This window comes from Gymnogyps californianus, chromosome 4, assembly GCF_018139145.2.
Source record: "Gymnogyps californianus isolate 813 chromosome 4, ASM1813914v2, whole genome shotgun sequence".
In the NCBI taxonomy this organism is placed as follows: domain Eukaryota; kingdom Metazoa; phylum Chordata; class Aves; order Accipitriformes; family Cathartidae; genus Gymnogyps; species Gymnogyps californianus.
In genome coordinates this window covers 25,397,761-25,424,235 of record NC_059474.1, presented here as the reverse complement: position 1 = coordinate 25,424,235, position 26,475 = coordinate 25,397,761, and the positions used below count along the sequence as shown (strand labels likewise).

Below are 26,475 nucleotides of genomic sequence, written 5' to 3'. Positions count from 1 at the left end.
AATAGAGAGGCATCAGGGGAAAGATGGGTTTGCCTGGCTGCCCATTCATATCCCACAGTGGCTTCATTCAGGGTGCACATCAAGGAGTCAGGAGAAAGGAACAAATGTGTCCAGTAACTAGAATTAAATAATAATCACTTTAATGAAATGATCCAGTATTTTTATTACGTGAATTTTTTTTTTCTATGATGTGATCATTCTAACTACTAGCTCCCCACATAGAGAGCGCTACGTTGCTTCACATAATGAGACAACCGGGGAAAATTTCTAAGTTTTTACTGTTCTGATCTATTTATAGAGCCCTATAATTTTGGAATTCTGAAGCTGCAGAGGTTAAATGAAATATAATATTATTTTCCTTCTTTACTCAAGTGAGGTTAATAACTCATATCATGCTGAATTGCAAGCCTTTGCACATTCAGATTGATGCAGAAATCTCATAAATTTCTCTCAGAGGAGCTTTGCTACGCAAATTTTGCAATTACCTTGTATAGCAATTATTATTTGAAATTCATTAGGCTACACTTTTTCTGAATTTAAGTCCAGTGGATTCAATAGACAGTTGCCCAGGCAAAGATCAATAGCTGGGCCCTTCATTAACAATACTAAAATGTCAACATTAAAATGTCTGGTTTTAATGTACTGCATTTAATCAACTAAATTTGTTTTGGAATTATTCTGTGTACTTTTCTGCTTCTCTGGTACAGTTTGTGCTGTTCTCTCTCCACTGTACTATAGGTAAATAACAAAAGGCAGTACTTTAAAATGAAAAGATGGATGTTTTTTTCTTGTATCTTATCTGTCATTGCAACAGACATTATGTAAATAATCCTGTATTAAGGATCATCCTCCTGGGTACTAGAGCAAAACACAATAAAAAGGAACTTTGACGTGATCAGAATACTAGAATCACTGTGGATGACTGTATCACGAGCTTTTAAATAAAACGGGGGCCTATGCAAATACTATTTGAAAGCCTTCACATTTTTTAAAAACATGTTAACAGTAGAGGACATACATTTATCATGGTGTACCTTGCTGGTATAGATGGCATTGCTAATATTTTGCTAGAAGTCTAGCATTAGTTGAGGGAAGAATAGACATACATAGAAGAGGAATCACACAGACAAAAGAGTGTCGTCCATTTGGGATGATGGCAGTGAGCATCCATAAAGCTTAATAAACATCAAAATAAGCCTTGTATCATTTTGCTTTGAGGTATTTCTCCTCTTCTTATTTGGTTGTGGTTTATGGAGAATTTTTAAGGTTAATCTTAAAAGATGACACATGCATAGTGCTAGGCAGAAAAGGAATGAGGAAGTGTGGAGGAAAGAGAAGACTGAGCAAATATACATTGCACTGCAAGGTGGAAACTGAGTCTAGCTTGTTATCGTTGACATCGTGTTTAGGAGAGCCTGAAGCTAACAGCTGTACCAAGAAAGGAACACATCAGTTGAACATCATGTAAGGATCTAAATATGCTAAAGCATTTAGTTTTAGAACTTAAAAAGTGGACCATGGCAAAAAAGAAGCTGCAGAGGCCATGCCAGCACCCCACTGCCACGTGTTTTTTCCCTGAGAACTGCTCAGGGAACAGCAGGCAGCACGGTGCCAACTAGTCTTCTGTAACTATGCCCACTGCACACCTGAAAACTATGGTAGGGATTGTGGTAGAAGTCCTTCATACAAGCTGCATGAGTTGGCCAGGCTCAGAGCACACCTCTGAAACTTGGCTGTGTTTAACTCAGGAATGCTGCTTCACATGGCTGGTGTGAGCAAGGACTTCATGTTTTAGCCAAAACTTAGGCATTTCTGCAATTAAAGCAAAGTTGAGGAGCAGCTGAACAGAGATTCTGAGGACACTTGTGGCACCTACTTGGTGAACATGTGCATTTAGAAAGGCAATTAAATGAGTTAGTGTCTTTGATGTTCTAATACAGTAGAATTAACAAGTAAACAAAGAGAAATAGAAATAGGAACAGGATAGGGAATAAAAAGAGCAGCACTGGAATGAAGAAGGGAATTGATTACACAAGTAGAACCAGCAAATTGTAAATAGTGTGCTGAGCAGGTCTATCATTTAGAGCAGGGCAATCCTAGGCGCTGCACTGCAGCTGTGTTCCTCTTAGTCCCCCAACAGAAGTTAGCTGAGGTTCTGGTATTAGTACCTGACTCTATGTAGCCATTTGAAAAATATTCTGGTAAAAAATTTTATGTGGTAGAAAACTCTTCATGGAGTCATTCCAGTGCTTTCTCATAACTCCAGACTAGCCTCTGTCTACAGCCCAGTTTCACTGGCCATTTAACTGAGGTATTGAAACACAACTTCTTATCATTTTTCTGGAGAGGACAAAAGTAACTGACACTGTTTTTCTAAAGGACTGCGCTATCACACCCCAATGCTGGAAGCAGGAGGCACGCTGAGTAAATGCAGCTGTTCTCTACTGAGACACTGATGCTTGAATGCTGGGTTACGTCACATAAACACACCAGGTTCCTGGGGAACAGTTCTTCACCTAAACATACCTTCCTCCAGATGCACTGCATGTTTTCCATTAACAGTGGTCACTAATAATAATAAAAAAAAGACTAAGGACTATAAACAGACTATATGTGTTTGCTGGAATCTTAAACTACTTGTTTGTAAGGCTACATGACAGCCTTAGGATGGGTGCATTTGCATGCACAGGCTGTGAAAACTACATCTTCCCATGTTTAGACACAGAGGTGAGGCTTGGAAGTATCTCCTTCTAGCTTGTACCAGGGAACGGCCACCTCCCCTCCACTCTTTTGGTGTCATTATGGTTAAATTTATATCTGGCTGTATAAGTGTAGTCTATCAGGGTACCACAAAACCACTCAAACCTTTAGAGGCCTAAATGAGAAGCTCATAATTGCACTTTTCCTCCAGGGGCTTCAGTGTCTGAACTGCATCCATGCCAGAGGCTTGCAGCAGCCTCTGGAAATATCTGCCTCCCTCTCCATATTCCCTACACATTCAAGTAAATGCAAATTTCTTCATAGAAAAATGAAGAAAAATGAAACAACAGAATTGAAAGAAAATATAATTTCTCACAACCTTCATGCTGTTTCATACTAAGTCTGCAAATAAGAATACTGTTATTTCAGATGGTTATGAAAAATATCACAGTACTCTACAGTAATAACCTCAAACTTCAATTTGTGATAACAACATTGCAGCATTTTGATGACTATTATAGGAAATTATTTTTAAAGGGAACAGTAATGTTTACATTATGTTCAGTACCAAGAGACAGTTTTATATGCAGACTCGTGAATCAAAATCTCCCACCTGATGAGTCATTTTCCTTTAATAGTAAAACAACAAATTAAAGATTCATTAGATTGAAGGTGATTGAACTGTTTAAAGCTACCAGGCTAGCAAACATGTATAAAACCCTCAGTAACCATTTGTATCTAACAAAACTTCCTAGAATTAACACAGAGCAACCTCAGCAGTAGTCTTGTTAGCTTTGTTGAGCCCAAGGCTGAAGTTACTATTAAATGAAGATGAAAAAATTACTGTTTAGATCCAGATGGGAAATATCTTTCCCTCTGATATTCTTGGTGTGGAAAGATATTAAAATTATAGGCACAGTCACAACAATGACCAAAAGGAGGAAACTAACCAGATTTGGATTTGATCTTGATATGATGGATTCATAGTATATCTCATGTAATTAGTTCAGACATCATCACTAAAATGTTCATGAACCCTAATACCATACCTTTTATTAATACAGAACAAGTTGAAATTTTAGATACATTTAATTCCAACTGAGATATTTAGTGGTAATTCTAATAAAAACAGGCTGCCAAATAACAGCAAGTTATATTAATTACTGATTGGTTTCATTAATCTGTTTTTTTTTTAATTATTTGTTAATATCTGCAAACCAAGTCATTTGAAAAGTCAGATTTGTAATGTTTTGTGAAGTGATTTCAGATACTTGTCAACTGAAAAGCAACAATTTTTTTGCTGTTTTGCCAACACAGAAAGCTTCAGATTCATTGAAAATACAGTTTTGTAGCTGGTGAATGATCTGATCCAATGATCTTTTACTGGGCTTCATGGGATCAGTCCTACCACTTCTACTTCTTGGTCTTTGTGAAGTTCCACATGTGACACTGAAGTGCATACGTATATCCTCTCTGCCCCTTCTCAGAGCACCCCTGGATTGCCAACTTTTTGAAGAATAAGCATTCAATAAAACATCTTTGAAGGAATTAGATCTAACCACAATTAATTTTTTATAACCTATCATACCTCTGTGTGTCCAGATCTAAGCACCTCTTGAACAATTTGGTTTTGCAAGATCCATGAGGGATTAGGAAGTGTTATTGTCCCCATTCGACAAGTAGGTGCAGGGAATTAAGCCTGGGCAGGGATTCAGAGCTGTGACAGGTATGCAGTGGTTAGCTATAACTGGGTAGTGGAAGTTGTTGTTCCTAATTCTCAGCCCTGTCCTTCTTACAGAAACTGCTCACTACTGAAGGAGGAAAGCCTTGCCCACTCATGAATTATGTCTTGACTGACTCACATTTCAGCCTGCTAAATTAATGTAAGCTTAAACTGAGATCACTTCTTCAAAGTAGAAGAGCTCCATTAGGAGAAAGACAGTATCTCACATTATTGAAGATGCAGTGAATGCTTCGTGCTCTGGGCTGAAAATTGCCTGCAGGCACCCAACATCAGCATTCAGGTGCCACTGAGATGCACCAAGTGGTTCTTCAGCAGCCGCTTGACTTGTAGGGACTTAAGTGCTGTTAAAATGCCTTGGGATGTTATGTTGTTCATCTGTTGCCAAGGGTTGGGAAATGCTGCTCCCACTGATGTCCCAGAGGTGTCCTTCTGCCATCCTCAAGGGAACTGTGGATTGCAGTCTGGTAGACACTCGCGCCACGCCTCACCAGGAAGCCTCGGCCAGAAAACTGGTGAGGAGCAGGCTGTAGCTAGCGGGTCATAATCTAAAGCAAGGCAGGTAATGAGGGAGCTCACCCGTGGAGCAAGAGGCCTGTTTCAAAATCTCTCCTGAACTGGAAGAAGGACAAGTCTGTGGTCACCAGGTATGTACTCTACTCGTCAGGCTTCTGGGCATCAATGATGTGGTAACAGTAGCGTGTCAAAGCTCCTGCTAGCGCAGCTCCCCTCTGTATATGAAATTGCATAGCTTTGTATAAGTAATTGTAGCAGGAACATGAACCTTATCTTTCCACAGTTTGTGTGAGTGCCCTAATCAAGGGCTACAAAGTCAGTCCTCTGGATCCCTGTCTCTCCTGTGGTTGCTTGCTCTTCACTGCCTTCTGTGAATCCTGGGGTTAAAGACCTAACTCCCTGCTTCCTCAGCCTGTACTTCTAGACTTCCTTCCTCTTGTAGTTAAATCTTTCTTATCAAACAAAAACTTTTTTCCTCTTTAAAGCCATACATATCAGTCAAATAGCCATCTTACTCAGAGAAATGTGTTTTTTGCACAACTACTTACTGTGATGTTAAAATATCTATTAGCTGATAAAAAGTATGTTAGTAATAGATCAGACTGCTATAGACAAAAAAGACACATAAAGAAAAATACAAGTGAAAGATTGATGTATCTATTTAACTTTGGTTTTAAAAGACCTCCAATTTCTTATAAATGTTTTGTCTAAAAAGCATACTTATTATAATCAGATGCTAATATCCATCAATTTCTTTCAATTGATATATATGTATGTTCGAATTGAAGACAGAATCACTTCAGCATAACTACAAGAAATGCTCCATTGTTTTCAAACCTTACTTTTTATATGTATACTGGCTACATTCTATGTCCTGTCTTTCATATTGAATTTGAATGTGCTAACACAGTGCATTTGCATGTGCAAACCTGCCTAGGTGGCACATTCAAGTCAGGGAAGGCACGGAGAATTTGTAACATGTGGTGTATTTACCTTCCTGGTCTGCAGAAATGTGGACTTAACTGACATAACCAAATATACAGGTAAATCATGTCTGCAAAATCTGGAGCAAATGGTCAGGATACCAATTTTTAAGGGCCTTTTATTTAACATCCCATTCAAAGAAATTTAGTACAACTATAGGTCTTTTTGGTTTGTTGCCAGTATATTGTAACTCTATTGTAACAGTATCCTATAGAAATTACTTATGCGATATAAGATTTTCAGGCGCAGCCAGGGACATTTTGGGCAAAAAAAAAAAACCCAACAAAATAACAGGATTAGCTGGAAACTTGTTTCTGAGAAATAAATATGATTTCAATTGAAACTGAGAATTTACTACCAGAAACAAACAGAAAATAATGTCCTTTTTTTTTTTTATTCCTTAAGGCAACAATAGCCAATTCTTCTCAAACTCAAAGCAAAAATGCTAAGTTCTAAACAACAATCATCTGAACTGAAACTAGAAAAGTATATTTACTTAAATTTATTTTCAATGTACTAATGATTTCAGTAAGAAGAAAAACAAATATATGAATTAATTGAAAATCTCAATGGAGTATATGTGTTATGCTTGTTAGGGTAAACTCCAAGCCATTAAACTGAACTGAAGTGAACAACTGAAACCAAGATGGAGAAAGCTGTAGTAAGGCACTTCATCTAAACCAAGTTTTAGGAAGCTGGAGTTCCAGAGTAGCTGGTGCCCAAAAGATGTCTTGAAAACAGCTGCTTCTACTCCCTTTTTTCCTTCTAGCTGCAATGTGCTACAGTGTGAGGGCCTCCTGATACACGCACAGAGAGAATATTCTTCAGTTAAATACATTTGACTGCTTTTCTTGACCTATTCATGGTAGTGATCAAAGGACAAAAGTTACGTTGCATTGGAATTAAGTGTCCCCAAAATACCTCCATTAGAAATCAAAAATATGAAAAAAAGGCCAAAAAAGTTGTAACCTGCGATTTCTAGGATGTACAGGTCAAAGTGCCTTCAGAACAGCATTTTCTTCTACTGCCAACAGTTGTAGGGCAGTGCAACTTAGCAGACAGAGCTGGTGCAGAACTCTTAAATCTTCCTTCCACTTTTGCTTCATCTCAGTATGGAAACTGGTAACTTCCTGATGCTTTTGCCACTGCCTCAGATTGCCTATCTATAAAATGAGGCTAATGATAGCTTGCAAAATAAGCATTTCTATTTTGAGTGTTGATATGCAAAGGATCTTGTGTATTTATGTATCAGCAGGGATGTTGCTTTACATTGCTTGTGCTGTTTAGTTTTTAAGGGGAAAATGATACCATTGAGCAGTATCAAACATTTTCATTTGATTTTTCTCCATATCTAGGTGATAATAATAGTGTCCATACCTCAATCCTTTGGTTGAAGCTTATGGGTAAATAGATTTAGTTTTAGAACTTCAGCTGACTGTACAAAACATAAAATAAGAAATATAATTTTTAATTGAAATTATTGAAGTGAGTAGAAAACTGAAGGCATAATAAAGACATTTTTGTGCTGAGAAATAGATTTTTTTTTTTTTCCACCTGCCTGGATATGCATTTATGTTCCTTGGCTTGAGAAATGTTGCTATGCGTTGTTTCACAGAGCCATGCCCTAATTTCTCTCTTCCTTTTCTCCCTGGAGGTGCTCCAGAAGTACACTGGAGGGCTATAGGTATTTCAGAAACTTGAGACAGGTATTGGTTTCAGTTCCATGAAAAACAAAAAAGCGCTGTTGAACTACCTTGTAAGAAAACTGACTGGAATTGGGACTGGAAGGATGAGGTGCAAGTGCTGAAGTCTTTTGCTGTGAGTAATGTTCCTGACATAAGGTGTAAGAAGAAAATGATGGTGGAGTTACTTGATGCTTAACCTGTCTTTCAGAAAATTAAAGAAAGCAGCTGAATCTAGCTGTAAAGGAACGAATTCCCTCAACTCTGAACTTCACCCACAGTGCAATATTTTTAAATCTCAAAGCTTTTCCCTAGTGGTAGGGAGATATGAAACAATAATGAGTAATTTCTCAGGACATAGTAGGTAGGAGCTAACAGTCCATCATGCAGAGTGAATGTGCTTTCTCAGAAGAAATTCATAACCTACTTCCCTGATACACTTTGCTTCATCAGAACTCTCCTTTCTCCTGGCTGTGAAAGTATCAATGGTCTTCCTCCACACTCTTTCTCCTGTCTTCTACATGATCATGAAGCAACCAGTTCATTTTGTTGCCTTTTCTTTCACTGTTTGTCATTGCTGGGTCTTTGATCTCCCTGAGCATGGGTGCAGGTGAGAAAATCAGTCAAAAAGAATAAAATTAGGAAAGAGGTCTGTGAATAAAGGTAGGGTAGAGGAAGGACTGGAGAAGATTTTGCCTGTCTCTGGCTATAGATTTGAGCAGCTCACTCACTCTGATTCTCCTCTAAACAAATGTATCATTCTCACTTTGCTCTTTTTTTGAAATTGAGTGGGAGATTTCCTGACAGGCACGTACATTTTTCCTCTCACATAAAGCTCAGGACCTTGCAGGTAACTCCTACCACAGTCCAGATTCCTGTCAACTCTCTGACAGGTCCCGTAACACTTTATAATGGTGGAGCTGGGTGAAAAAACAAACTACAAGGGCTAGGTTTAATAAAAGACTTTAGCACCCAGCCCAGACTGGAGTCAATAACCTTGTCTGTGGAAAGCACTATGCTACTACGTATCCTACTACGTATCCTACTACGTGGGAAACGTACCTTTCCTGGAAACAGCAAGGAGATCAATCTTGTCTTTTAGAGGAGGGCATGGTGGTATAACCTCCCCTGCTTTGTAAAATAATCACAACACTCACCCAAGCAGGGAGGAACTGTGAAAGGGTTTGAAATCCTGTCTTGCATCTCATAGGTGAAGGGTAGCTAATGGAGAAAAGCTTCTCCTACTGTTGCTGTTTAATGATGTGCCTTACTGAGCATCCAGGGATACAGGCATCACGGAGCCAGAAAAGAATAAGCTACTCTGAGCCTATCAGTGTAGTCAGCTGGGAGGACAGGGCACTGGCTTCTGGACACCAACCCCAGGAGTTAAAAACTAGGGCTCTTCTGCATCCTTACTGCCCTCTTTGGGATGCTTCATATGTGAGAAAGGATGCTGCCTCATGCTGCACCCATGCACTCTCTAAAAAGAAGGGGCCATATCTTTGTTTTCTGGGAAATATGATCTTGCTAGTGTTTATCAGAAAGGCTGCTTAGTTTCTAAATTCCCATTTTGTGATGGTATTTAAGTGATAAATGATGAGCCAAAGAGCTTAGATTAAGGTAATGTTGAGCATGGCAAGAAGAGATGAATTAGGCACCTAAGGGATTAACAGAGGCGCATCTAATCTGTAGTCACTGCCAAAGCTGCAGCAACTGAGGAGGGGTTTTTAGGTCTGCAAAACCTATAGAAATCCTACTGTAAGCACATACACACACTCTTTATTGGAAATAGACCTATATATTTATGCTTTTCTGTAACATAGTTAAGCTGTGTTTCTCAGTAACATATATAGCCACTATGAAGGTATTAGAAAGCGTTAATTAATGAGCATTATCAGAGGCAGAGATCACTGATGGTATAGCAGAGTTTTTAACACCCCTCCCGACTTTAGGAAGACTGAAGCTAGTTGTAACATGGTATGAAATTTCACTGCAAATTTCTTTTTGCTGTTTTTTCCCCCTTCTTATTAGAGCTAAACAGATTGGTATTCATTGAGTCTACAAACAAAAACCTAATTTTGTAATTAAATGTCAAGAAAATGATTTCACAACTTGCATAGAATAATACAGTCCCCGTGAGCCTGATATGACCCATGACTGTGTAGTGTGTAGTGAAGCATCTAAAACACCATTAATAAACATGTTTTGCAGGGATATAAAATAAATGAAGGCCCAAAGGCAAATTCTTAGTATAAGGGACATTAGCTCTAGCAGATTATAATGCTACCTCTCTACAGCACCCAGAATTTAGTGTTTATCACAGTATGCAAAACAAGTAGCATAACGTAACATCAAATCTGCTTTGCAAGTACACGTGGAATGGCCTATATTATTTATTTTGACTAGTTCCTGGATTTTGATGACTTTTATTTGATTTCTGTATCCTTATGTGCCAATTGTAATGAAACATTCTTTTCTCCAAGCCACCTGGCATAGGTTTCAGGGCTTGTTATTTGCGACAGTTGGTAGCTGGTACTCTCTGAACAGATACTTTATCAATCTAGTCCTTCAAAGATGAAAAGAAATTATTAGCTAAGTCCTTGCACAAGAAGAGACACTTATAGAAAGTATAATTTTCCTTCCTGAACAATGCTAGCAGTATGATGGCCCAGTAAACTTAAGACTGATGTGGAACTATCAGTCCCTCCTGTATGTTCTTAAATTATTTGCATGTATTCCCTACTTTTCACATGCTTGGAGGGGAAGAACCGTTTTTTCTGGTTTATTAAAATATTATAAATTTGTAGGAGGCTAGAAAGAACAGTGGCATAGTTGCAGAATGAAAGGAACTAATTCCTATGAAAGGAACTAATAGTCTAAACTGTAATAACAGTTAAGGAGAGAAAGAAAAATGTGGAAGGGATCTTCAAAAAAGCTGAACTGAAGGAAAAAGACTAAAGCAAGCACTGTGATAATAGAGATTAAAGCTTTCCTTGGCTTCATAAATGACACCCCTTACACAGTTGACAAAGATTGCGGCTGATGAAGAATAGCATTACTTAAAGTATTCAGAGTGTCAACAATCTTTACAGTTAATTCACATCACCAAATATTACAATAAGAATGCTAACCCTAATAATTTAATTTATATTAAATATAAATCCATCTTTTCATAAAGGCACCTTCAGAACTGCCACATTTCAAAAACTATTGTTCTTCAATACTACCCAGTATTAGTTTTCCATTTATAATATAGATGAAAAAAATCACCTTTATAAATCCTCTTAGCTTTCACTTACCATTCTTCTTCAAGAACGGAATAGGTTAAAATAAAACCTTACCTACAGTAGCTTTCTATTGGGATATCTTCATGCCTTTTCTAACACTAATTTTTAACTAAAAGGTGATCAGACCTAAAATTAATAAGTGCACTAAATACTAAATACTGCCTGCAGCTAATAGGTCAAGTCATTAGCTAACTGTTCAAAAATTCTGTAGCAAATCCCCATGGGAAACAAATGAAATATAGCAAAGAACATCAGGTCATGACACTTCTCTCAATAAAAACACTGTCGTGCCTATGCCATGCAATGGCATGACCGAGAGGCACAGTATATGCTCTACAAAAGTATGTGGCCAGGCGATGCGCTGTTTTTCCAGCCATGAGTAGCACTACTATTCCAAATTCTTTTCAAACAGTTTTAAGCATCAAAGTAATTTCTATACTATGCAAAATAGTTAACAAGAAAAGAACGTGTAGTTTATTCATAATAATTGTGGTCTCCATAGCATTCTAAGCAAATATTCTCTGCTTCATTTTTTCAAGGTGGAATGGAATAAAAAGTTACTCTGTGAGGTTTTCCAGTTATGAAAGAAAGAAGCATATGATAATTAGCTGCTACATGGCATGCTAACAGAACAGTAACTCCAAAAAAAGCACCTTGCACTGAAAGCAGATATTTTAAGAGAAAAGAGGCAATACCTTATGGATGCATACCAGTGTCACTATGAAGAACACTGACACTGTCTCTTATTTTACTTCTGTTAATTAGTATCTTTCATTGAAGAAAAAAGGATCTTGTGAAATTATACACTCTGATTATCTTAAAAAACCAGACCCAGCTACTGCTAGCTGGATTTAACAATAATGAGACTGAAAAGTGAACGAGTTACTTTGTGGGTAGGTGTTTGTTTCTGGGTCTGTTATTGGAGAATCAAAGGATCCCTGAAGTGAATCTCTGTATTTGAGAAAAGGGAAGGTATATACCCTAGGTGCAAGCAATAGCATTAAGAGTTCTCTTTGAACTTATCAACTGCCTGCTAAATACTGTAAAATATGCTCTTTCTTTATGCAGAAATAGAATTGCAAGGTTTAGGATCTTTCCCCCCTCCCCTCACTTCTGCAGAATAGCCAATGTTGGCTTTCTGATCTACAGTTTCATCTGTAGAACAGACCATTACATCTAGCTGATTACAGTACTACCTCAGAAGATGGTTTGGTAAAGCTCTTGAGGGTCAAGAGAAAATAAATCTCATGAATCTCATGCAGCCTATTTCTTCGTCTACACATTATACATAGAATGATGGAAATTTGAGTTCATGCTAATCTTGTTCTCACTAATATGGTCATTTATATTAAATATAATACTTAACCTTTCTGGAAGGTAGCACCAAAAATTCTATTTATGTCAAGAAAAAGAAATACAGTGACTTAGCAGAAAATATGTACAGTCTTCTGACTGTCGCCTGAAAATGCAAGCTATTTTAAGACTACATCAAAAAACATGCAGTTTCTATGTTCCATGGAAAAGCTGCCTGATGAATCTTGTAGTTATTTTCAATGGGATACATTTAAAAAATGGGTAAGCATTTTTAGATCCTAGATTTTAGATTTAGAGAATCAGAGATGATTCACAGGAAAATACATTCCCAGCCCTAAAGCAGATCAAGGAACTCACTTAGAATAGCTTAATCATATAATGTCACCCTGTGCTTGATTCCACTCTGTGTGTATATCTGTTGTGTGGAGACAAACAACATGGAAAGGGATATACACCCTTTGCCTGTTAGTCTGGAGGCTGTGAAAGAAGACCAAGGCTTGCTGAGGGGAAAGTTGGATATTATGTCTTTAAAATTTAATCACTTTATCTGTTTTGAAGGGTTTCAAAAAATATACAAAGCTCTACTTTGACATTCACAGAAAAATCTTTCCTGTTGGCCAAGTCCATCTAAAACAGGATTAGTGTCCACAGACATATACGTTACTTCAGATTAATGCCAACAAGTCCTATGGAGCCATTCCTGGTATGTTGTATGACCCCAAACCCACTTATGTTAGAAGGAGTTCTCATTTGGACGGGTTTTGAATCAGATGTCGAGTCAGAAGAAAATTCATAATTTGATATTTGTTTCTTGGAATATACTTTATTGGGAGAGGTGGGCTGTTGTGCCATGTCTGGTTCCAGCTATTTCTCCTCATTCAGTTAAAAACTATATATGGAGCTGCTTCCTTGAGGAAAACTAAATTCTGAAATGTACCAAGCACGTGTAACTTCTGCTGAATTCCCAAAGAGCACTGGGTGCTTAGCATTCCCCCTAAACTGGCTGTTTTAATATAGACACATTTGACTGACTTTAGCCTTCCTAACTTAAAATGTGTGGCAATTTTCCCAGGAGAGCAAAAGCAAAATGTAACTCAGGTGTTGCAGAACCTGTATATATTTGGTTTTAACATTAGGAATAAAGCCTAAAGTAACACCAGAACTGAAATGGGAGTTGAGGAGATTCAGTAGAGCTGGAGTAATATAATTTGGAATTTTCTCTAAGCTGGAATGTGCTCAGAATTAATTATCAACCATTTGTACTAAGCAAAGAGAACCAAGTAGCAGTGTACTTCATGGAATGATGAAAGCATGCATTGTACCGTAGGAACAAAAAGATCCAAAGATGAAAAAACATTTCACTCCTCAATTTACCATATTTCATCTTCAATTTCAGGCTGATTTAAGGACATGCCAAATATTGTAAATTGCTAATATTCTTTTAAAATCCTACTGGAATCCCAATTTTATAATGCTAGGTCTTTTTTAATGGTCCATTAATGCTGAAATTAACAACAAGCTGTCAATAATTTGAGAGAGATAATGTAAATTACAATGGCTGTTCAGAGTAGGTAGAAAATGTTTTTACTATTCTTTGGACCAGATGATTGAATGATGGGTCTTACGTTTGTACAACATATTTAATTGAGCAAATTGGTACAGGCGACAAACTATTTCATTTCCATTTCTCCCTTTCATTTTACAGTTTTTCAGGACGTAGTCATGCAAGAACAGCAGTTCAGGCAGAGACTGCGTGGTGCCGCACAGATGGAAGAGAGCACCCACGTGTTATAACTTGCAGGGTGTGTTTGAAGAGAAGTGCAGAGAAGCCTGCCAGTTCTCTCATCTGTCCTAAGGCATAATCAACAGCAGGTTAGTACTGGAGTATTAGTTAGGGAACCCCGATAAAAGGGCAGTAGACTTATTCTGCAAATAATCACTATAGACTAATGACACCCTAAATAGCTCAAGGCCTTAATTGATATCAAGCACTGTACACTGCTAAATTAGCAGTCTAACTCCCTAGTGTCTCCTTGCTGTTAATGGAGAAACAGTCATCCAGAAGATGACTCAGATATTAGTGGAGGTACCCATATCTTTCTACTAGTTGTTAAAGGTGTCGAGACTAGATACGTAATAGATGAATCCTGTTCATGATCAGTACTAGTTGTGGGATATAATATAACCTTTATTGTCACTTTACCATCCTGTCCGTATTGCCATCTCTTATGAATGTACTAGGAAACATAACCCAACAAAATGTAATGGTTTCAGTGATGCACTGAATGTATTTTGTCTTTGGTATCGTTATGCAATGCAGAGTTTAAGCAGTTCACAATTTAATAAATATACTGCATTTCAATCTCCCCATGTAGATTCCAGAGACAACCAGTATGATTTCTGCATAAAATTTGTATGGAAAGTATTTTTCCCACAGAAATAGTACTTTTCCCTCATAAATAAATCTTGATAAATTATTCTGTAGATCAAAAATAGCATGGTATGTATTTACCTACATTAAAGGCTATGATTTTTTAAATGATCACGTATAATAGGCACTGATTTTACACAGCAAAAAAACAACCAACCAAAAAAACCCAACCTAACCAAAAAACAAACAAGTCTCCTCTCCCTTAATTGGATCACGTGTTGACAGAGCTCAGGCAGTAGGTAAGAGTACATTCCGAAAGAAATTGTCACAGGAAATGAATTACCCATTTTTTTCAGAATGGCTTCCTCCTTTGTGTTTATGAATATGTGTTCATTTGGATTTTGTTGTTTCATATCTGAAGAAAAGCTTAGGGCTTCCAACTTACACACTGCACTGATTTAAGAACGGAATTTCATTTTCTCTCCACCTGATATCACAATGCAGGCACAAAGTGCCATAAAGAAACACTTTCTAAAATCAGTCCATATCTGCTAGTTAATTCTGAATAGTCCAATTTAATCCCAGATTTGTGTCTGAATTTAAAAAGTGGTAAAAGTAAAAAAAAATACCCAGCTGAATGGAAGTGGCACATTTTATAGAACTTTCTCAAGAAATGGGAAGTTGCCCAAAGCCTGCAGTGCCAAAGTCAGTTTTTAATTATGTTACTATAAATTAAAACTAATTATGCTTGTTGGAGTAGAATCATCTTCAATTTGTGTTGTAAATGAAATAAACCCCATCCCACTAAGGTACAACAAAGCAAAAAACAAATGTGCATAAAGAGATTTCTGTAGTTTTGCCAGTCTAGTCATTGGGAGAGCTATTACTCTGGCCCATACTTGGAAAACCTGGAATAAATATTGAAGTTGTCAGCTCACTGCAACCTCTTTACTAACTTTTTTATTCTGTTTAAAATTTCTAATTTGGCTTGATTTCTTTCCTTAGTAACAATATCAGGCAGGCAGTTCTTAATAGCTTCAAAATTCTGAGCTGCTAAAATATGCAGCAATGGCACATGACGAGGTTTTCTTCACTGTCAGAGATTTTAGAACATCCATGTCTAAGGACACTTGAAAAACCCTGAAAACTAAATTTAGTCACGTAAGATGGAAGCTACCCAAACTCTCTAGAGATCTGTGCCAGTGTGTCCTTGTGAAAAACAGTGTCGTGACAGCATCAAACCCAGCCCAGACTCAGTACTCCACGCGCCAGGCTCTTTTCGGTCAAGCGCTGAGGATGGCCTTTGTTTCCCAGGGCTCTGAAGCTAAATAACAGTGAGGCAAGCAGGTGAATGAAACAGAGCCAGCGAGATGGTTGTAAGGGTGTGATAAAAGTACAGAACAACACATGCTACAGCTTGCTCTTTGTCTAATCTTTGGCATGGAGAGAAGTGATCTCCAGCCTTCACAGCAGGCAGTGCTTTGTATCCCTTCCGTCCCCACGGGATTCTGTGGTTTCAGTTCGCTAAATCTTTAAAATCCTTCCCTTAAAAAAAAATAATCAAGGACTTGCAGTTTTTTCAGAATTCTTCTCTGCCTTATTATGACAAATCTAAGAATTAGAGTTCACTTAGCTACGTTTAGGTATAGAGAAGAAATATACCTTTTCTAAATTATTTTCTAAGCAAATATATTACAGAAAAGAAAATTTGGAATAGCAAAGACATGGTCTTAAATTGTTTTCCACTGAAGTCAAACATCAAAACACAGGTTAATAAGTTGGAATTAAAGCTGTCAAAAGAGAGTGGCAGGTGTCCTTTGATGTCTGAACGACAAGCATTTCCACTACCCTTCCAGTTGCAATAAACAAGTAACTACGGAGAGGACAATCAGTAGTATATCAGTAGTAAACAGAAGCAATGTTTTTTTACTTTCAGACCAATCCTTGAAAACTTGTAATAAAGACATGCAACAGCAAAATGCTTGCAATTTAGTAAAACTTACACTAACAATTAGTATAATAATTGACAAAATTAGTTAAGTAGGATTAGGTATGTTTACTTGAAAACATTCAGCCTGATGGATAGATACTGAACGAGTCTGTCTTTTGCTCGGTATGCTCTGGTACTTCTACAGCACTAGAATGAAACTGAATTTATCTAATGTAGGCAGGATATCTATTTTTTTCTCTGCAAGCACTTTGTCTTAAAATAATGTTGGTTGTCTTCTTGAACACAAATGAAGAGTTTCATAGAGGTTAATTTGAGACTTATCCTAATATCTCTGCAGTCCTACAACTATGCATAGAAAAATAATTGTCATACATCCCCCATTTATTTCTCACAAAGATGGAGCCTCAAGACAGCTGATAAAGAATTAAATATGTTTTGGAATAACAGAAATATTTATCTTTTAGAGAAGTATCCTTGATCATAGCAAATCCTACTCGTGGCCATTTTTGTACTTTCACTGAAGTCTCCCTTGCACATAGTACTTCTCATATACAAAATAAACTCACATTCTTCCCAAATCATCTTGTCTTTTGTTTTGATGATTTAATAGATGCTGTTAAGTATATAGTATATACCACTGAATAGCCAATCATCTCATTAGAGAGATTCTCTATCTAGATTTACTCAGAAAGTTAAAGAACAGCCTTACTCTTCACAGATAAAGAGGATATGCTACTCTCTAAGCAGCTGGGAAAAGGCATTTATCAAAAGTCATATATTTTTTGTCTATGCACTGAAAACTAATACAGTCAGCATACCATGCACTAAACTCGTCTTTAAATATTTTTCAAGTTAACTATGTTCATCTTAAAACATGGTACAAACCTCTCTAAGTGCAGAAGAAAGAGAAAAAAATGCACTACTCTGAATTGTATATTTAATATAAAATCAGTGAAAGCAAAATCTATTGTATATGATTCATTGGAAGGAGGAAAAGCATACCTGGCAGGACTTTATATATACAGCCTACTCCCAGTGCCTTTCAGCTATTAGAACCCTACACAATGTTTGGCATGACTTCATAAATTCATACTGCTTCAGCTGTAAAAGCTGTGAGGGACAGCTGAAGATTGTTGAGCTTGGCGTAAAACAACAGGTTCATCTACAGAAAAAGACCTCTCTGACATTAAAAGAAATATGTAAAGCTTTATAAACCACTCCTGTAAAAGTGTTTCAGTCTCTCCTTTAGGCCTAATAGGAAAAGCCAGTGAAGATGTATCTTTTTTGCCAGCTTTACTGACTCTTGAAGAATCCTAAAAGCAACGCGTGTTCTGGCAACAGTAAAGAGAAGACAGAGAGTAGGAAAACCACAAAGACTCAGACCCTCCTCAGGTCGTCACCGACCTGCAGTCTTTTCACGCTCTCATACCTGGCATCCTAACTTGTCCTGGCTTTACAATACAAACCAGCAAAACGCAGGTCACGGAAGACAGTTCTTTGCTGCTGCTGTGCTTTTGTAAGTCAGTCCTTCTAGGCCAGCCAATAATGCATGTGTGAGAAGTGCCAAGAATTAATTAATGGTGGCCTCCTTAAACAAGTAGTCCATACGTCTGTTGTGATAGTAATACAATCACACCTTGTAGTTTCTAAATCCATCTTGCTCTGGGGACTGATCATGAAAGATCCTTCTTTCCTCTCCACTAATACTGAATAATCACTGTTAATACACAGCGTAGGGAAGCATTTGGATGCAGTATAGCAAATGTACAGTGAGGAATATAAAATATTTTAGAAAGAAGAAAAGAATACATTTGTTACTGAATCATGCATGTTAGGATAGCTAACGTTATACGTTTGTTGTAAAGTAAAACATTATTTTTATACCCACAACAAAACATGGACCTGCTGAACTTTTCAAGCAATCTTCTAACAGCTTCATACGAGTCTTTTGCAGCTCAGGACTGTCCCATTCATCTGCTTCAACTCCCCAGTATAAGTCTATGACCTGAAAAATAGTATGCAACATTGTTACTTTATCATATGCCCTTTCTACCTATCAAGTTAAAAATCAGCTTTGTCAACATTTCGTGTACTGCTAAGCGTTGCTCTGCAGTGCAGTAAAAGGCAATGAGGTCTATATCCAGTCCTTACACAGACTGGCAGGGTTTCCTTAGGTAAATGACAATTCAAGCCTCTTATTTTCCCTCCCAGATAGTCCCTCCTGGGACTGTCTCTCATTTCATATTCATATTTTTGTGCAGAGATTAGCATGACAAGGTCTTGATTTGACGTAGTCTTTACTTGCTACTGGATTGCATATAATGGATAGATAAGAATAATGACAAAAGCATTGATAAAATCCTGGCTCCATGGAAATTAATGGGAGTTCTGCTGTGGATCACAGTCAAGACCACGACTTGACACCCTGTGTCACTTGCATCCACAGGATATAAACTCATCCTGTGCACATGGCTCAAAAGAAAGAATACGTGCAGTTCTGTAATATCGTACTTCTTTTGTTAGCTGGTCTTTGTTACTTTGGAAGCGGAGATTGTATAGATATGCAGTGGCAGACAGATTGCTGTTCAGCCTTTCATCTGTAGCTACAGCCTCAGTTTTGTGATGGTAATTAGTTGCAAACAAACTCCTGGAAGAAACTGGAATATGGATGTTAAACTTATTTGAAGAAATTAAGTGATGAAGTGTGATTTCACTACATATTTTAACTAAAAGGCTGAATTCTTACTGTGGGAAATTGAATTTAAAAGAATAGGGATCATATGTATGCATTTCTTTTGAAAGAAAACTTATGGTACATGCTACAACTCTTTCATTTAAGCTACTATTGATTGTTAACATCATGTATGTACCTTGAACAAAAAAAGTCCAAATGGATAGTTCAAAAAAATAATCAAAATTGTATTAAGACATGAATATATTACAATATTGTTTATTGTAATATTATTTGTACTGTGGAAGCACTCTGCTGTTTCCATAAGAAACAGAACCACAAAACTAGCTGTTGTCTAAACAGATCATAAAATCAGCCTGAAGACCTAATATAAGAACTATTAATGGGTTGATGTAAAAGTAAAATTCACCAGTTTACAGCTGGTTAATCTCCTTGGGAAATTTCTCATAACAATAAATGCCAAGGTTTAAGACCTAATCCTAGAAGCATTTATGCCTATGTTTAATTTTACTACCAACAGTCTCGTCAGTTATTTCTGCCAGAAAAGTTTGGGATGTGTGTCAGTGTTTTCTGGAGTGGGCACACTGTTGCCAAACACAAGAGGTAATGTACCATCTGACTGACAATGAGTGAAATAGCCCAATGTATAAAAGCCATTATAGCTTACACTGCCAAGAAAATACACTTAATATCTTTATTTTTTACAGAAACTCTGTTTCAAAATTTTGCTGGAACAAGCAGCTTCTGCTTTACTTTGCTGGAACAAGCAGCTTCTGCTTTACAAAGCTGCATCTCAAACAGCCTTCCTACCTCCCTCATTTGCACTGATTTCTTCTCTGGCTTCTTCTCTTCTAGTCTGATTAGGAAAAAACTGTTCCCTTCTTCCTCTCTCCTGTTATTTATCTATATGACTTCATTATTGAACTTCACATTTTATTTAGCTGTCTGATTACTTGAATGATGTATGATAGAGCTTAAGTATTCCAGTCATAAAATTAGAGCATCTCAGCCTACAGTCAAAAATATTTGAATTACTGGTTGAATGAATTTATTGCGCTGCTCAAGTTCATCTGAAACATAAAAGCAATTTCTATTTTAATTAACTGTTCAGAAACCACGCTAACTCTGTAAATGTGAAGAGGAAATTCTCTGGAAGAGCAGATATTGTATGGGTTCAGTGGCTGCCTTCTGTGTGTTACAACGTTATAGATTATTTTTATTGGGTAACACAATTTTGATGCATAGTATCTTAACATGTTATAATTTTGTCCTGCAAGAAGAAATATTTTAGCCATCAAACCTCTAAAGGCACCAAGAATTTCAAAATGAGAGGCTTATCAGTTATTCTTTATGCTAGCTAAAATAAATAGGGTTTACAAAATTGAAGAAATGGAACAAGAAGACAACTGTATCTGATGTTGAAGTACGTTTTTACTTACACTTGGAAAAAATGTGTGACAAACACCTACTCTAACTTTCAGTAAGGCTGCCAAGGTGAGATGACAACCAGTGCTCTGCGCGAGAGCTACTTACACACAGTGGACTGACACTGGTCTAGTTCAGTTCCACACTAGTCACCTAACGAACGGAGACTTCTCATTCATAATTCAGTGTTTCCTGTTGCTTATTTTAGCTTTTGTCCTACCAATCTTACAGTTTCACAGGTTTTTCTAAGGAAATGAAATAATTTTATCTTTATCGCTTCCAAATGCTTAAAAAAACACTAAAAAATTTCATTCATGCAAAATTCCACTTTCCTTCTAACATGTATCACGTGGTGAAAATGATTTGAAACAGTTTATTGTTTCCAAGAAGAAAAGAGTATGCTGCTAATTAACTATCATTAGTTATCCTCCAAAAATTTTCTGTTACAACTACTTTCTTTAACCTCTCTGTCCTCCCATAAAAAAAATACTGTATTTCAGGTACAAAATACCATGCACTCTGGAAGTCTTTTTCTCAGCTTACTTGCTTTCTGTCTTCACCAATACCTGTTTTTCAGAAATATTTTCAGATTCAATGGAAAAGGAAGTCCATCGAGCAAACAAATTCATAGAGTGACTGAATATATTCAGTTCTGCTTCCACACACATGGTGGTTATGTTCCCTAACAGCTCCCACCAGCTTGAGGACGCCTGACAGATCTCATGCTTTGCAACAACTGAAACACTTACCAGTGCAGCCAGATGACTCAGCAGAAGCTGGAGCAATGAATGTACTCAAATGCATCTCATTTGGGTCATGTTTTATCAGGAAGAGGGCATCTTCAGGATACCCTATATTATAGCGCATTTGTGGTAGTCACACACAAGGTAGTTCTTGCTTGGTCAGTAGAAGATTACATATCAGGATGAAAAGTTATGTGTTCTGCTCTGTACAGGGAAATATAAATTTATCCCTGTGTCTGAAAAGTACATAATACTTTCTTGACACCACTGCACTAAAACCTGTAGTCTTGATGTTGCATGCTAACCTAAGAACCTCAGTGTATCAGGAATGGAAAAGACAAGAAAAAATGTTTTGATAAAGGCTACCTCAGAGCCTCTTCCAAAATGCTTTACTACTTTCCCTTGGTAATTTTTTGTACAGGTTTTCCTACTTTGCTTCCACAGAAATGTGATAGCTTTCTAGCTGTTTTCAGAAATGTGTCAGTGGAGCTGTCTCTCAGACCTCGTATCACATACGGATGCTTCTGGTGTTGAAACTATGTAATAAAATAATTTGCTTCCATGAATATCAAGTAGAGTAAACTTAATTATTCCTCCCCTAGAGACTACATTACAATCCATTTGAAGAAAGACATGTTTCCTCTCACAAAGAATTCAGTGGATTATGATCTACTTGGAAGAGACATTTCCCTCCTGTCACTGAGATGTCTCCTCAAAGATGACTGAGAAATAAAGAGTTTATATTTTACATTAATATCACATGGTAGTAACAGGAGAAAAATGCTTTATTATTTCAATATCTTTTGCTATTCCTTGCATGTACCACTGCAGCTGGGACTTCCCAATCAGCTGATGAACTAGGACCTTCAGATGAAATTCTTTTATAGCCATAATCAAAAATCACTCTGGAATTTACCACTATGCCGATTCAGCAACTCCACTGTGACTCAGGGAATTAAAACCAAATATCCTAATTTAAGAACTTGTTATTTTGATTAAAAACCAGCTGCATGTGCATCAAGAATAATACACTGGGAGGAACAGGATGTTGCATAAAAGGCTTTAGCTGTTTCCAAGTAAGCTACACTCTGGAGAGCTGAGTTTTTGGGGTCACTAAGATGGGAGGTTAATACTAGTGTGTGAGGAAGGCTTGAGGATGTAGAAATAGAATTTTTGAAAAATTGAACAACATTTTTACAACATTGCATGCTGTAATTGTTTCTGTTAGCAGAGAGCCAGTTCCAGGCCTGCTGACATATATGGGACTTTACTGGATGACTTTACTGGACTGTGAATTAGGATATACCTAACTTAAAAGTACCAGTGACTTTAAGTGTGACACCAAACTCATGTGTTTTAAGTCAAATGCAACTGTATTTATTACCAATTGCCTCTTACCAAAGATGTGGATGGGTCTATGTCTTCCATAACACAAAGGAAAACATGAACTGACTGAAGCAATGGGAATTTTACAATTGACATTAAAGGAAGCAAATTCCATAGTATATAATCCCAATAGAAATGTTCCACATTCAATTCATTTTGGTAATCAGTTTCAATATTCACCTGGTTAAATTATTTTCCAAATTACAGTGGAAGACAAACCCGTAGTTAGAGTAGATATACTATAACAATTATGTGAATATACAGATGGTGCTACTTCAATGATGATTACATGAAATTAAAAATAGGTTGCATTAACTTAACTATGGTTTCTAGAAGTACTACACGGTAATTCAGATGTAACGTTATTTCTTCCTAAATACTCTGAATATCCAAAATAGAGGTGGTTTCATTAAGTTTCTAATGTGAAAGTTGTCAGTTTGTTGCCATATTGCTTTTACCACCAGTGCAATGTTGCATTGTAAAACTGTGTCGTTTTTTCATCTATTCAGAATTTACCTCAAATCTGCCTGTAAAATAATTTAAGTACATCAATTCAGTACAATTAACATATGAAATACATTTTTTGCAATTTTCCATTTTACCAATGATACTTAAAAATGTTATCTGTTCTAAATAGAGTTAATTTCAAGAAAAAGTAATGCAACATTCAACACAACAAAACCTACCTGAAATTCCAGCCCATAGTTTTCCCTGCAGAATTCTCTCAGCTTAGGATACACATGTTCTCTTAGGGCGCTCCTTTCTGCTATTGTATCTGTGTTGGGAAAAAAGATGTTATTAACAATATTTATATGAACTCTGTTCTTTTAGTCAGAGATATAGATTTATCACATAAAAAAGAGCGCTTAACATCCCCCCACACATCCCCCCACACTCCCACCCCTAATGAAAATCAAGTGCTGGGATTTTATCTCCAAACTGTACGTTGTACAAACACATAAATGTGTTTGCATGTGCAACATTAGGCTTCATACACATCTTAACATTGCAGCATATTTCAATACAGCGCAGCTGAATTAATTTTGTAATTCAGCAGTCAGAATTTGTTTATCAGTCTGACTTCTATCTAATTTTCAGGAAGCTGAATCTTACAAATTAGAAACACCATGGAACAAAGAGATATATCAAAGACGAAAGAGATCTCTATACTTAGAAATAAATCAATAACGTGAATTAATGACATTGTGTCAAACACTATCACTTTCTTCACCATCTTTAATCTGACAGTATCTTAAAAGGAAGAAAGCTGTTAATAACATTATTGATGGTATCTTTTGGTCCAGGTGATTCCTGCTATCATATTAAATGCACCGTTCTGACATCATGTTATTCTTACCATGCAAAATGACATGTGTTTTGATAACAAAGTACAATATGGCAATGACACCAAAATTATTAATTTCTGTCTGTCCAAGTTAATCTGAACACATTTATATAAAACATATCACTCAAGAAACATACTGTCAAATGTGAAGTAAATTTGGTTAGTACTGAAATCTTGTATAGATAATAAATTTTATTGTCTTTCCCAATAAGACTAAGATATGTGATGGATTTTGCTAGGTCTAGATTGTGACCAGTGTCGACTGAGTTAAGACACAGAAGGATGACACTGTTGCTAAGTTATTTTCAAAAACGAAACACAACTGTTGTAAACCACTAGATCCAAGTGTCATGTGATGAAAAATAAAGTGTTAATTTATGAATGATGGAGAACATCTACTGCAGTTAAAGCAATATTTGTATAACTGCACTGAAACAAAACAATAGGTTAAAACTGATTTAACAATCCCCATATTGTTGTAAACCAGATATGCATGCAAATCTAACAATGTTTTGTTTATCAGTGTCCCCATAATAATATTATTATTATATTTCATTATTAGTATTGTTAGTATTATATTTTACTTTAGTTATTAAACTGTTCTTATCTCAACCCACAAGTTTTACTTTTTTTCCTTTCCTTTCCTCCTCCTCATCCCACTGGGAGGGGGAGGGGGAAACGGCTGCGTGGTGCTGAGTTGCTGACTGGGGTTAAACCACGACACAGAGTCACAGCTGATGATACATGTAAGTCAGAGGTCTGTTCATAGAATCATGGTCACAGATTTATAATATTTTCTATTTTCACAATTCTAGGAGAGTGTGAAATCCATAATTTAATTACACCAAATTTGTAATATCCTTCTTAATATTTAAATATACTTTTGAAATATTACACAAATGTGTGGTATAATTACCATTTATTTTTATAAACAGAAAGCAATCCAGAACACCTCCAGAGAATTATTTCTTGTGAAATCTTCATCAAGGTAAAAAGGCTATACCACAAAACCTCAAAAGTACAGCCATGAGCTTAATCCAATTTATCTGAATTACCACAGCTCTTCCTTCACAAACTTTTGATGGGGAAAAAAGTCAAAGGCATAGTAGTTTTCATAAAACATCCTCTCTAAGTGCAACAATATTATGTATTTATGATTTCATGTTTTAAAATATACTAACTATGCTAATGTGTTCTGAAGACAACAGTCCAGAAGCCTTAGTCAAGTCCTTGCTCCATCGCAAGCTTTCTATTTGACTGTGGGCACACCACTCAAGGCGAGATCCTAAATCTGAAGTGCACAGCTTTTATATATCCAATTTGAACACTGCAAGTAAGACAGACCGTGCTCTGGGCTACATTCGGAGGAGTGTGGCCTCACTCCCTCTCTCCTCACTTTCCTCTTGGGAAGTTATTACCCTCCTCTCCCCGGGACTGAAGAGGCTGCACCAGGAGTGCTGTGCCCAGCTCTGGGCACCCCAAATCAGGAGGATGGGGAAGAAACTGGAGAGGCTACTGAGATGTTCAGGGGCCAAAAGAACATGGCCTACAAGGGGAGACTGAGGGATCTGGCCTTGTTTAGTCTGGCGAAGAGTGTAAGGGAGACCTAACTGCAGCCTGCAACTACTTCTAAGGCATTTACTTACAAAGATGATGGAACCAAGTTCTTTGTGGCAGTGTCAGACAGTACAACAAAGGCAACGACAATGTATTACAGCTTGGGAAGTACAGGCTGGACACTAGGAGAAGCTCTTCTGTCCTTGGAGCTCTTCAAGACTCGACTAGACAAGTTCATGGTTGACAAAGTTACTGTTGGCAGCACTTCAAGAGGGAGGTTAGCCCAGATGACCTCCTGAGTCCCCCTTGAAACCAGCAGTGATCCTGTCTCTCAGAAGAACCTGCAGGTTTGGCTGAGTCATCCAGGCCCCTCATACAGTGCCTGGGAAGACTTTTGCTACTGTGTGGGCCAGTGGGAGCAAAACCGTAGAGTAAAATAACTGGTGCCAAGGATCCAATGTCCATGCCATATGTATTTCAGGAGATTTAAATTTGGATTGGGCTTAACCCCCACAAACATTTGGACTGCATTAGGTGAGATCCTGGAGTTAGTTATCTTCCTGTTTTTCATCCAAAAGAAACTCAGTTCACGCACAGCAAGACTGCTCTATGATGTGAGTCAAAGTATATTAGATAGTGATGATCAAGAGATTCACCTCAGAAATGTACTCCAGATCCGGATGAATACAGACACATTCTACAAGTATTTAGGAATGGAGTGCAAAAAACAACGCTCTCAGCCCAGAGCTGCCTGAGTTAGTACATAAGGAATCGAGGGACA

General features: G+C 37.2%; 1 protein-coding gene across 1 annotated transcript in view; it reads right to left on the bottom strand.

Moving 5' to 3' along the window:
• Window positions 1-26,475, bottom strand: part of NWD2 (NACHT and WD repeat domain containing 2) — a 57,832-nt gene that overhangs the window by 11,140 nt on the left and 20,217 nt on the right. Inside the window, exons 2-3 of the mRNA XM_050896360.1 lie at window positions 23,479-23,567; window positions 18,435-18,551 (exon numbers count right to left, since the gene is read on the bottom strand). Of these exons, the coding sequence (XP_050752317.1) occupies window positions 18,435-18,551; window positions 23,479-23,567 (206 nt within the window). The remainder of the gene's footprint in view (window positions 1-18,434; window positions 18,552-23,478; window positions 23,568-26,475) is intronic.